The sequence below is a fragment of the Electrona antarctica genome (genome assembly GCF_951216825.1).
Source record: "Electrona antarctica genome assembly, chromosome: 18".
NCBI classification, from domain to species: Eukaryota; Metazoa; Chordata; class Actinopteri; order Myctophiformes; family Myctophidae; genus Electrona; species Electrona antarctica.
In genome coordinates this window covers 23430805-23444070 of record NC_136799.1, presented here as the reverse complement: position 1 = coordinate 23444070, position 13266 = coordinate 23430805, and the positions used below count along the sequence as shown (strand labels likewise).

General features: G+C 43.9%; 1 protein-coding gene across 1 annotated transcript in view; it reads left to right on the top strand.

Annotated features, from left to right (window-relative positions):
• grin3ba (glutamate receptor, ionotropic, N-methyl-D-aspartate 3Ba) overlaps positions 1–11986 on the top strand; it is a gene marked incomplete at its 5' end in the record, with an annotated part of 113995 nt that extends 102009 nt beyond the window's left edge. Inside the window, 4 exons of the mRNA XM_079528446.1 lie at positions 40–191; positions 5984–6148; positions 9928–9995; positions 10537–11986. Coding sequence (XP_079384572.1) covers positions 40–191; positions 5984–6148; positions 9928–9995; positions 10537–11527 — 1376 coding nt within the window. The 3' untranslated portion in view covers positions 11528–11986. The remainder of the gene's footprint in view (positions 1–39; positions 192–5983; positions 6149–9927; positions 9996–10536) is intronic.
• Between the last annotated feature and the right edge of the window lie 1280 nt (positions 11987–13266).

Genomic DNA, 13266 nt, shown 5'->3' with positions numbered 1-13266 from the left:
TGTGGGTGCGTGCGTGCATGCATGCATATCTATTTCCAGGTTATGGTATAGGCCTGCCCCAGGGCTCTCCTCTAACCCGTAATGTCTCCGAGTTTGTGAGCCGCTACAAGTCTGATGGCGTCATGGACACGCTACATGACAAGTGGTATAAAGTGGTACCCTGCGGGAAGAGAGTGTTCGCCGTCACTGAGGTAAGTGTTTCTGTGTGTGTGTGTGTGTGTGTGTGTGTGTGTGTGTGTGTGTGTGTGTGTGTGTGTGCGTGTGTGTGTGTGTGTGTGTGTGTGTGTGTGTGTGTGTGTGCGTATGCGTGTGTGTGCGTGTGCGTGTGTGTGTGTGTGTGTGTGTGTGTGTGTGTGTGTGTGTGTGTGGGTAGGAAGCAATCAGCTATGGTAGCACTATAAAAGAGCTTCCCTGTGGGAAGAAGCCAAGATTGGCTGCCAGTTAAACTCATATATCGCACACATAAACACAGTCACACACGGAGAGACCACATTATACACACACACGCACACACGCACGCACAGTCGCACACACACACACACGTGCGCACGCGCACACACACTTACACGCACGCACACACACAGACACACACACACACACACAGACACACACAGACACACACAGACCTGCAGGTCTAATTGGCAATCTAGACCAAAACTACAGGGATGTAGCTGTCTTGAGTTTTGTGCAGAGGGCTGAGTCGTGATCCACTAAGAAATCCTCAGTGTTAATGTAACTCTGAAAGTGTGCAAAAGGTAACCAAATGGACCTGTTGGTGACATTTGTACACCCTCAGAGTTACAAACGGATGAATTAACACAGAGGATTTAGCTGTGTGTACAGAAGCTGACATGCCTAGATTGTGCACACAGTTTTGAATATCCCTCGCTTTGACTTTTTGAAAATCCCTGTAATTTAAGGTGAGTCGATTTGCAACGATGCACCCAATTACATCAATTACACAGCTACAGGTTCCACTTCACCCTGTATGAGGGGAAACACATTACTGCTGTATTGTCTGCTACCATTCGAAATGGAGACAGAGGGCTGTGTGTGTGTGTGTGTGTGTGTGTGTGTGTGTGTGTGTGTGTGTGTGTGTGTGTGTGTGTGTGTGTGTGTGTGTGTTCTTGCCCTCTGCTGTATTGGGTGCAGAAGGAGGTCACTGTTCTCCCTGGTGGGAGTGTCGTATCGGCATGGGGCTAATTGCCATCAGATGGAGGGTGTGTGTGTGTGTGTGTGTGTGTGTGTGTGTGTGTGTGTGTGTGTGTGTGTGTGTGTGTGTGTGTGTGTGGAGGGTGTGGAGGGTAGGGTGGAGGATTTGGGAAGAGGTTCTATAGAAAGAAAACCAAGGTCTTCCTCAAGGCACATCAAAGCCTCTGAAGAGATAGATGGTTATGTCAGAGCACTATGTGTGTGCGCGCATGTGTGTGTGTGTGTGTGTGTGTGTGTGTGTGTGTGTGTGTGCGTGCGTGCGTGCGTGCGTGCGTGCGTGCGTGCGTGCGTGCGGCGTGCGTGCGTGCGTGCGTGCGGCGTGCGTGCGTGCGTGCGTGCGTGCGTGCGTGCGTGCGTGCGTGCAGATAGATGTCATAGGGGATGTGATGTGGGTGTGCTCGGCACAGACAAACTGTTCTTTCAATTAATTACACACTCAGTTTATTTTTTCTTCTTCTCCCGTTCCCTTTCATTCTTTTGATATTATTCCCTTTTAAACAATTTCCTTGCTCTCCTGCCATTTCTTCTGATTATATTGCTTCATGCTTCCATTTTAATTTTTTCATATCCCTCTTGTGTCCTCTTGTTCTTCTCACTCTTCTCATTTGAGCGCGTCTTCTCTTAACCCAGTAAGGACGGGAACGCAAATCTTGTTGTTGTTAGTTTGAGAACCACTGATATAGAAACATATCTTTTTATCAGAAAACTGTCATGATTTAGAAGACATTCAGAGATTAAACTTGGGTGCATTTTGCATCCCAAAACACAGTTTATAGTTAAGGGACGCAATAAAACAACAACCTCTGCATCCACGGGATGCAGTACTGTCCTGTTTTTTCTTCTAGTTTATTTAGCTAGCTTTAGTTATAATAATCATTTCTTCTTCTGTTCTCTACATGAATATAACCACATTATAACCATATAAAATGAAATGGGAGTTAAATGCTGCAATTTGTAAAAAACAAAACTCCTAACGTCGTTGAAATGGGACTCATAAAATGTCCCTGGGACTCATCTAAAAGACCATCCCTGCATCCCGGGACTCATTACATTGAAAACCTATTTACATCACTGGACATTTTGTAGAACCCGGCCTCAGTCCTAAATCGGTTAATTCCCAACTGTTTTAAGTCGTGTTTTCTCCTTTCCTTTCTCGCCTTCTTTGTCCCTCCTCCAGTCTCAGATTTTCTCTTTCAAAATGCCAATTTAAATTCAGTATTTCTTTCAGCCAGACACTCTCGCCCAAACATAAACCATTTAGTGCAATGATGATATGGCATTGTATCTGACGGTGTGGCTCCTCTCCCAGGATGCTCCACAACATTCTGCGCAAGCATGGCATTTTTGGCGCTGCACTGTGGCGACATGGGCATAAGGGCTACGCTTGCATTCGGGGCCTTTGTCTAAGACAAATGTCTTCCTCTGGAGACAAATAATAAAGAACCTTTGAACCTTGATGACAGACAGTGGTGGACAATGTACTACATTTTTTTACTTGAGTAGTATCAATACTGGAATATAGAAAAACTCTGTTACAAGTTCGTCGCATCACGCATCACGACGCATTGTGAGCTTGTAGAACGGCTATTTTCAAATAGTCCAAATTTATATAGGGGCTGGAGTGGATAAGTAATTAGTAACTAAAGGTTTCAAATGATTGTAGTGAAGTAGAAGTAAAAGTATTGGACATTGGAAATAGGTAAAGTACGAATAAAAAGTAGGCTACAGTATTAAGTAAATGTACTTTAAAAGTTACTTTCCACCACTGGTGATGACAGACTCAAGTACACAACTTAATATAAATCACACCATTAAGATATACAGTTGTTGTGTGCTATGATAATAAAAATACCCTTATAGGGCAGAAGAACCTGAAGGTATACTCCCTATAGTGAATACATAGTGAAGAGCTGAATGCTACTACAGAAGGAGGCTGGCGATGTGGAGGGAGCAATATAAGTTGCATGAAGAAGGTAGTACACGGACATCCGTGGCCCAGCAGGTGCAAGACAAGCAAAAACATCAAAGAGTCTGCACACTGGTGATGCTGAAAAAGCTCCTCTGAATATTTATTGCTCGTCAACGTTTCGATCTTATTCGATCTTCGTCAGGACATATACGTTTATAATAATAATAAGATTGAAACGTTGACGAGTAATAAAAGGAGATTTTTCAGCATCACTATATTCTTCTTTCAGCAGGATATGTTGAGCCATGGAGTCAGTGTCAGTCTTTCTTGAGGCACTCGGGTGGTGCAAGAATAAAGTACCTGTCCACCCGGACAGGTACTGTCTGGGGGTTTGACTCCACTATGGTACATCCAGCTTTGGCCGAGTATCTGTACAATGTACAAACACAACTGGCCCTGTGTCGGTAGCCTGGAAACAAGACAAATCTGCCTGTGCAAAAATAAAATAAAAAATCACACCCGTTTGAGGTGAGGGGCGCTCTTATCATCATGACGTGGCATGTCTATTTGCTCTAATTGTCTATTGCTTCATTGTTAATGGGAATTTGTGTGGGACAAAAATACCGATTTGCTCAGAGACATATGACGTAAATTCTCCATTCATTGTCAATGTCCACCGTGATTTCTGGTATAGAGGGGCGGGTGCCGCCGGGAGCAATGTGCTGGATCATATTGGTTCATCGATCATCGATCGCCCACCTCCGCCCCTCCCCTCCCTGATAGAAAACAGCGGACAACACTGACGTCACCAAATTTGGAGCGACGCCCCTCTGCACTGTAGTTCACTCCCACTCCTAGACCACGAAATGTGTCTCGTTCCCCTAGGCTTTCAGTTTTTGAGCCGAATGCAAACGAAACTAAAAGCCTGGATACCAGGGAGGGAATCCGGGAGGGTGTTTGGCGCTGTGCCAGTGACTCCTGCAGGCTGAGTCAGTGCCTCTCAGGGGCATTGGAAGGGAGGTGAACTGAGGCGATACTCCTCACTGGTAGGTGAGACAAGGGTAGGTGAGACAGTGGGGTAGGTGAGACAGTGGGGTAGGTGAGACAAGGGTAGGTGAGACAGTGGGGTAGGTGAGACAGTGGGGTAGGTGAGACATGGGTAGGTGAGACAAGGGTAGGTGAGACAGTGGGGTAGGTGAGACAGTGGGGTAGGTGAGACAAGGGTAGGTGAGACAGTGGGGTAGGTGAGACAAGGGTAGGTGAGACAGTGGGGTAGGTGAGACAGTGGGGTAGGTGAGACAAGGGTAGGTGAGACAGTGGGGTAGGTGAGACAAGGGTAGGTGAGACAGTGGGGTAGGTGAGACAGTGGGGTAGGTGAGACAAGGGTAGGTGAGACAGTGGGGTAGGTGAGACAAGGGTGGGTGAGACAGTGGGGTAGGTGAGACAAGGGTAGGTGAGACAGTGGGGTAGGTGAGACAAGGGTAGGTGAGACAGTAGGGTACAATAGCAGTGGCAACACAGAATGTGGGGATGGTTAATTGGCATAGAAACAAAATAGAAAGAGGTAAAAAAATTAAAATGGGTTAGTATTGGTCTGCTTAAATAGACCCCATAGATGAAGGACGGTGTCCTATACAGTATATGATTGGAGGGTGTAAGACTGAGGGACTGGCTTGACTTCCATGCCTGCCTGAACTACCACAATGCTCCAACATCAATGATGTTGTATACAGTGCTGTATACGTCAGTCAATGAATCGTCCAGACAAATTTGTGAAATCAATAATGCATTATTTTTTTGAATATTGAAATATACTGAACCCCATCGTATAATATTCTCATTGGACTGAATCAAATGATCATGTTGCCCTGAATAGTTTCTGAAAGAGGTCAGAGATTTACAGCCCTTTTACAAACCATTTTAAGGTTTGTACTCAAAATATGGGTTTACGTCGTTTTCTCGAGGGGTACAAAACGAGCACAGATCATTTCAGCCTGTAGCCATTCATCAGTATAGCCTACTAAAATTCTAATTTTAGTACGCTGATGATGGCCAGAGGCTGAAATATTTGTCCTCTTTTTCAACTCCACATAAACAGTTTAAAGCTTCTCAATCGTACAATGCCAGAAATAGCGGATAATGGATTGTGAGTTTGTAGATCGGCTATTTTCGGCTCTTCGACACCGTCATACGACTTCCAGTATAAATCAGGCTTTAGGTCAGTGGTTTTTAACCAGTGGTCCGGGGACCACCAGTGGGCCTTGAGGGGGTTCCAGGTGGTCCCCAGCTGATGAAGAGTTGCTAACCAAATGGGCCCTTATAGATGTTTTTAACGTTTGCCTGTTATCTCTCCTAATGGTATGGTTGGTACCACATCAATACAGAATAGAATTGTGGACAAAATCTTGTCCAACGACAACACAATATTCTTTAGTTTTGGATCTGAGAGGCTAAAGGTCATCAAATGGTGGGCTGTGGCTCAAATACCCAATAAATAATGGGCCTTGATATGAAAAGGGTTGAAAACCACTGCTTTAGGTGATTACAGTAACATCTACAGCCATCACAATGAACCCATTAAGATTCTACACATCTCTTCTAAATCAGTAGTTGGCACACCTACTGCAAACTTTGTTTTCCCAGTTTGAATGGGTGCCAGTGAGGATAGAATATATCACCGTCAATCAAATCAGTGCTTTCTCCGCTCTTCAATCTCACTTTTCTGACCTGCCGTCTCTTTTCTCCTTCCTCTACCCGTCTATCTACAAAGTCTACATGTTATAGCTCTATCTATCACTATATGTCTCTATTCATCACTGTCTCATTTTCCTTCTCTCTCTCTCTCTCTCTCTCTCTCTCTAGACTCTGCAGATGGGCATCCAGCATTTTTCCGGTCTGTTTGTGTTGTTGTGCATGGGAGTGGGTGGAGCCCTGCTGACCCTGGCAGGAGAACACACCTTTTATCACCTCGTCATACCCCGCCTCCGACGCACACACAACCTGACCTATTGGCTACACACCAGCCAGGTGAGAGCACGTAAACACAGACACACAACCACAAACACACACACACACACACACACACACACACACACACACACACACACACACACACACACACACACACACACACACACACACACACACACACACACACACACACACACACACACACACACACAGTGGGGTACTGTCCCACATGCTGGGAGATGTAAAGTACATTAAACACAGCAAAACAAGTGTCATTACACTTACACTACACATACACACACACACACAGACATATTGACTTGAAAGTGGTTCTACTAGTGTTTATTTAAAGTATTAAATGGGCTATAGGAGCAGTGTACCTTACTCACTGACAACATAAACAGTATTGCCCAGAGAGCTGCTAGATGGATGCCCTTTAAACTGTGCAATACATTACCTAAAGGAAGGAAGCAAGCTCAGTAAACATCTTTAACAATTTAAACTCCATAGACTTTGTTGAACCGTGTCCCCCAGGGGTCTATACTAGGCAGTAGGCATGCAGGCACCTTGCTTTTTCCCCCTCCACACCAATAGGGTATAGCAACCATTTTGCATGCAGGGGTCATCAATGTGTCCTAACTTGGTCTTGTCCATGGCATTTAAAAAAAATGTTTACACACCATTATAAAGTTCTTATATTGATCATAAGACCCAATAATTACTGAATGTTAAGTCTCCAGGTTTTCTTCAGAATATGTATGACACTGATTTACTACGACACTAAGGCATATTAGGAGTCCAACTAGTAGTAGTGGTTCTCAAATGTTTTATTTGCAAGGACCCCCTTAACTCTGAGAGTGTACAAATGGCTAGCTCTTCATGTGTTTCTGGTAATATTATTGTCCAGTCATTGTGTCCGTGACAAACATCGGATTTTGACCAAAAATGTCCACCACAAGCCAGCATGGCGATAGAAAGAACTCTTGCTACTTCCGGGCCCCTTCCCTACTTCCTCCGCAGGTGTTACTGATGATACTAATTAAGGCTCTGTTCCATTTCGTGTACGTGGTTCTCAAACTTTTTCATTTCAAGGACGCCCATAACTCTGAGAGTGTACACATGGAACCAAATGGACCCGTAGTTGGAAGAGTTATTCTGTGTGCATACTGCTTAGAGTCTATTGTCTTCACTGGAATTAAACAGCCGATCTACAAGCTCACAACACGCTTTTTTTGATTGATTGATTGATTGATTGATTGATTGAATAGTTTATTAGACGTAAAAACAGCAACAGAGTACAGTCAAACACTTATTCCTAAAGGGATAGTGCCAAAAAAAGTCCTTGCGGTCTTGTTTCCATTTAGGCCCTATGCAATCAATTCATAGACAATTAGACATATATGTCTACAGTATATATATGTTGCAAAGTGTTAAAGCTTATAGATCTCCTATTTTTGTTAAATGTTTGCTGGGATCCATGTGATTAAGTGCCAATTGAAACCTTATCGCTTCAAATTAGCTTTTAACTAGCATTTCAAACGCAGATTTTGTTGTATTGAACCATTCTGTTTTCTTATTTTTTACTCCTTTCTTTTTTCTTATTTTTCACAGTATTGTACATGCAGCACTTTGCTGATGTTTTGATGTTGTTTTTTTCGCTGTATCATTCAGCACTTTGAGCTGAATTCTTATGTATGAAAAGTGATAAAGGTTTATTATTATGTGTACATCACACACACACACACACACACACACACACACACACACGCACACACACACACACACACACACACACACACACACACAGCTATTTATCTGTACATTAGTCAATAAATTATCAGGCTGGGCAAAGAAGATAACAGCAGCCATTGCCAATAGGAATGCACACACACACACACACACACACACACACACACACACACACACACACACACACACACACACACACACACACACACACACACACACACACACACACACACACACTTTTATACAGGTAGTCAAAGACACACAGTAACAACTTCTAATAAGATACGGTCAATATATTCATCATGCATTATGTGCTTACAGAATCAGCTTTTGATTATGTGACTGAAAGTGAAAGTGTTCAACCAATGGTATGCTGCGCCCTCTTGTGTTACGAATGTAAAATGACAACCCAAAGCCACAGCACTCTGGATGAACAGGTGCGGCATTAGAGAAATACATGAAAGATTCAAACCACATAGTGGTGGCCCTAAAGGTTAGTCTTGATTAGTCTAGAATCAATTTATGGGCCAATTCGGCAGACATTTCAAGACAACAGGAGAACATTTATTTTATGTTGATGCGAATGTTAATGAAGGAGGGACAAGGTTGCTAAAGGCATCGCTTCTCAACATCATATTCTCTTGACTATAGTGTGTGTCTGTGTGTTGTGTGCGTGTGTGTGTGCGCGTGTCTGTGTCTGTGTCTGTGCTGTGTGCATGCCTAGTGCCTAGAATGTGGAATCCTCCAGTGCGTGTGCGTGCATGCGTGTGTTTGTGTACTGCATGTGTATTAAAATGCACACGCCAACAAAACTCCAGATTGGAGTGCTGTATAAATGTCACGTTTTGGACTACAAGACTCAAGCCAGGAACCAAATGAAGTGCCTGTGGCTGCGGCCATGTTTTTGGCTGAATGATTAAATGAGTCTGTGGGTGCCTAGGAAGACTTCCTCTCCCACACTCTTGCATTCTTTTCTTTTGGAAAGGGCAAACACTCCCGGCGAGCCTCTAGCATCCATCACACTGCCTGCCTCACTGCACTCCAAATGCATGACCTAGGATATGTTTATCTCTCCAGATTGCCTACTACACCGTGTGAAATTGTCTCTGGGAAGCAATTTGACCAAAACAAAGGACGAAAGACAATCGCCTGCGTTAGCCATGAGCCCATGACCTTCATACGTAAAGCGTAGACGCACAACATTTACTCTCTAGATAGTGCTCTGTCTGAAGACAGAGACAGTACGTATTCAAATTCTGTTGGCTTTCCAAAAGCCCACAGTTTGAAAGTTTAATCCTTTCGACCGCAGCACACCCAATTACACTGCAACAATGCTTCTCCACCAAGATGGAAAGGTGGTGAGGTCTATTATGATGTCTCCCTTTGATATGGAGATAGGCAGGTGAAACTCAGTGTGTTTGACAAGTAGTATTTCAGCCTAAAAGAAACCCCAGTTTTCTGAAGCAAGGTCTACCATGACTGATGAATTCACCAAACAACTCCCTCAGCTCCAGCTTTCTATTTCTATTTCTAAACAAATATATTTCTTTCCACACCTGTGTCTTGGTGACAGGTGCATAGGGGGAAAACAACAGGTCAAAGTAAAAACGGGCAGAATCAATCATGCTCACTGTGCAACATTTTGTTTGTAAGACATTTTCCTTTGTCTGATAAAAATCTTGCTAACCGGAGCGTTACACCGATTAGAGTAGCCTACAGTACAGTGAAGACTGTGTGCGGGACTTTTTTATTAAACTGGCTTTGATCAAAAGACTTGTTCAGTCTGAGAGGGGAACTCAGGCACCTCAGGCAAAAAAAGGCAGAGGCGTGACTGATAGCTTAGCCAATAGCCACTCTTTCAAGTAAAATAGGGAGAGATATTTAAGAGAATTTACATAAGTAATTTGAGTGGGTAGACTAGACTAGAGGGTCAGTCGTCAGATGTGAGTCACGGGGGAATAGTGGTGTAGGGCTGTGAGCCCCTTAAGAAGTCGGGTACCAATAAACAATTTCGTCAATAATTGGGTTTTGTACGCAAGTTGCACAAAACTAAGCAGCATATCTTTACATTGTTTTTCTACATACAGAAAATACACAGAGCCATCAACACCACCTATGAGGATGTTGGGAAGGAACTGACCGGCATGGACCAAAGGTAGTTAAGCCATACCTTTAACTTTGTGGGTTTTTTAATATTGAGTTTAATGTGTGCTTTAAAGTTGCATTATTACTCAGGATAGTGAAGCATGCTGATAAAGACTGTAATATGAACATGTGTAAAAGTTGTATCCCTTTCATATTTGCGAGGTGACAATGTCCCATCCCCATACTAGGTGACAATGTCCCATCCCCATACTTTCTTTTATTGGTTTATTGCTTGCTCTGCTTATATGGTAGCATAATTCCATACATAGCCTACAAGCCTGTACAATACTGTATTGTCGTACTTTAGCCAAATATGATTTATCCCAAATATGAGCTAGAATGTGGAAATCTCCAAGTTTGTAAATTGACTCGTTAATCAGGCTTAGTAAGAGAAATCTCAGATTTCCATAGGCTTAATTTACCGTTTTGTAACAATGTTTTTGGTTATATTTACACTAGAGAATGAAATGGAGATTGGTTTGCATTATGTGCTATATGGATATATGCTACTGTATGTAACATCTCTGCCTTGATTCCTCTCCAATCCCCAGCCCCTCCCCTTGTGTCTCAGAGAACTGCACCCTCCACAGGAAGCAGCAGCAGCAGGCTCCGCCCCTTTCCCCTCCTGCGGGCACTGTGTCGTGCGGAGACACCACCAGCTCCTCCTCACCGTCCCACGAGCCCAAGGAGAAGCGTGTGCACTTTGACCTGGAGACGCTGCACAGCTACCGCCTGCGCACACACACCGCCTCGGTGCGCGGTCGACCGGGCATGGTGGGACGTCCCGGACTGGGCCTGACAGGCTTCGGCCTGGGGACCCTGGGGGGTCTCACGTCCTCTCCGCAGGTTAACCTCCAAGCTAATGGGGGCCCGGCCTCTACGCTGTCCTCTGCAGGCTTGGTTCTCTCTCCCCTGGGGAGCAGAGCCTCCCAGGCCTGCATGTGGGAAGGGGAGCTCCAGGAGCTGCAGGGGCAGATCGAAACCTTCCGCACCCAGCTGAGAGAGGCCCTGGCCAGGAGGGCAGAGATCCAGAGCAGCCTGGAGAGAGAGCGCAGTGGCCTTGGCCGCAGGGAGACGAGTTTGGAGAGGGAGAGGGACAGGCAGAGGATACAAACTGTTAACACTCTGGACAGGAGTGGCTCCAGCCAATCAAAGCTCCCGGAAAGAGACAGAACCAGCCAATTACAAACCCTGAACAATCAACAGACTGTGAGGCCTAACCAATCAGGCGGTCTAAGCACCCTGGAGCATGGGAGAAGTAGCCAGTTGAACACTGTAAACAGTTTGGACAGAGGGAGAGCCACGCAACCACACACTGTTAATACACTGACAGGGGAGAGGACCGTCCACTCACGTACTTCCACCAGTTTGGAGCGAGTCCGAGTCATCCAACCAGGCACTGGGAATAGCATGGAGCGAGGGAGAACACTCCAATCACGGAACACTGCTAGCCTCGATAGGCAGAAGGCTAATCTATCACGTACTATAAGCACTTTGGAGAGGACAAAAGCCCACCCGTCAAGTGCGGGCAGTGGGACTTGACTGCCATTCTGCGAATGTGCCATTCTGTGAAGTGTAAAGACGCAGATGGAATGAAGCATTTGACATTGTTTGGATACTTGCATAGCCGCGGGAAGAACTTTTCAGTTGGACGTGCAGAGGTGATGTGATAGAGGTGGTGGTTGACACGGGCCGGGACTTTCATCACAATTGCAAGAGATGTTGCCTTGAAAGTACAGTCATTTACATTTTTAAACATCTTATCCATCCATAAATCAAGATTAGAGACATCTACCCCTGTTTTCCTCAACCAAAAAAGATTCTCATTCTCCAGTCAGTATAAAGCTAAAGTTACCAGTTTTCCTGGCTCATTGCCATAGAAAAGAAACTAAGCAATTTCATGGCATATAAACCCCTTGCACACTCAATAGATCACGTAAGTAAGAATGAGCTCTAACAACGTGGTGGTCAATTAGGCAATGTTAAATGATAATGCTCATTTTCGGAGACCACTTGCACAGGCATGGGCCCGTACAGCAGCCAAAGCTGCTTCTTTGCCAACAGTAGCCTATCCTTACAGTATGTGGTGAGAAACGTGCAACACAGCACAAGCACATGAACATCAGCAGGAGCACAGCGAAAAAAGCCACGCTGACCTGCTGCAAAAAAAACACAAAGCGAGTATCATGCCATGAAAATAAATCTTTGTTTGTGTGAAAGTACTTTGCCAATAAATTAATTCAGGGTCTGAATAATATTTGGAAAACTGTGGATACTGCAAACCTTTTATTTATTTATTTTTGTTAGGAGTGATTGCAGCAGCACATCGCATAGTTAGACACTGAAATTAACACCAAAAACTGGTTTTAGACCTAATATTGAATAAATTAGGCCTATATAAAACAAAATATGGGAAGGTATGGAGCAACAGAAATAAACTAATGAACAGCGTAATCTGTTTCACTCAAGATAGTGTATAAGCCTACTGTACAGAATTGGCATAGTCCTCTACATGCACTTAAAGTCCCATAGCCAGAGCAGCATTTCACATTAAAAACAGTGTCCAGAAGGCCATCGATTCTGCCTGAGGGGTTGATTTGTAAACCGTTAGACATCCTTTTGGACTGTTGTATGGCAATAAAAAACCCAGGTCCAACACTTTAGAATGAATTCAAGCTATCAAACTCATTCTGGAGATAAGCAACCTCAACCTGGCATTCATTAGCTGCCCAGTGTCTCTCAGTCCCTCGCTAACTGAAACAGGAACAATCCTCTAGTTCAAAGGAGACGACCATATTCCCAAGGTGACCATGTGGCATTACCCCAGGCTGAGTATGATGTAACAGCAAAAATTACATTTGTATGAATATGGTCAATTTGTCAGTCAAAGCCATGTTTTTCTTTTGTCTTTTTTTTTTTTGATTTTCTTTAAATTGTTATGACTAATTCTTGAATGCAGATCAAATGTATTCACATTTTCTACTCTGAGGAACTTAAATAATGCTTTGTATCTATATACTATTACATCAATAACAGTTTAACATGGTTCATATGCAGTTTTCCCATCAACCACCAAGGGGTGCTGCAGTCTCGCTTCCCGTGGCTATGGATGTCATAAACGTATTTTTTACTACAGATCCTACAGGTAGAGCAAATACCTGAATTATTTCACCTGCTCGGTGAAATGAAATCCTGACAAATACATTTTCATTTGACAAATTGGACACTTTAAGCTATTTGAGGAGAGATATTTCAGAGAATATAACCTACATTTTTTATAA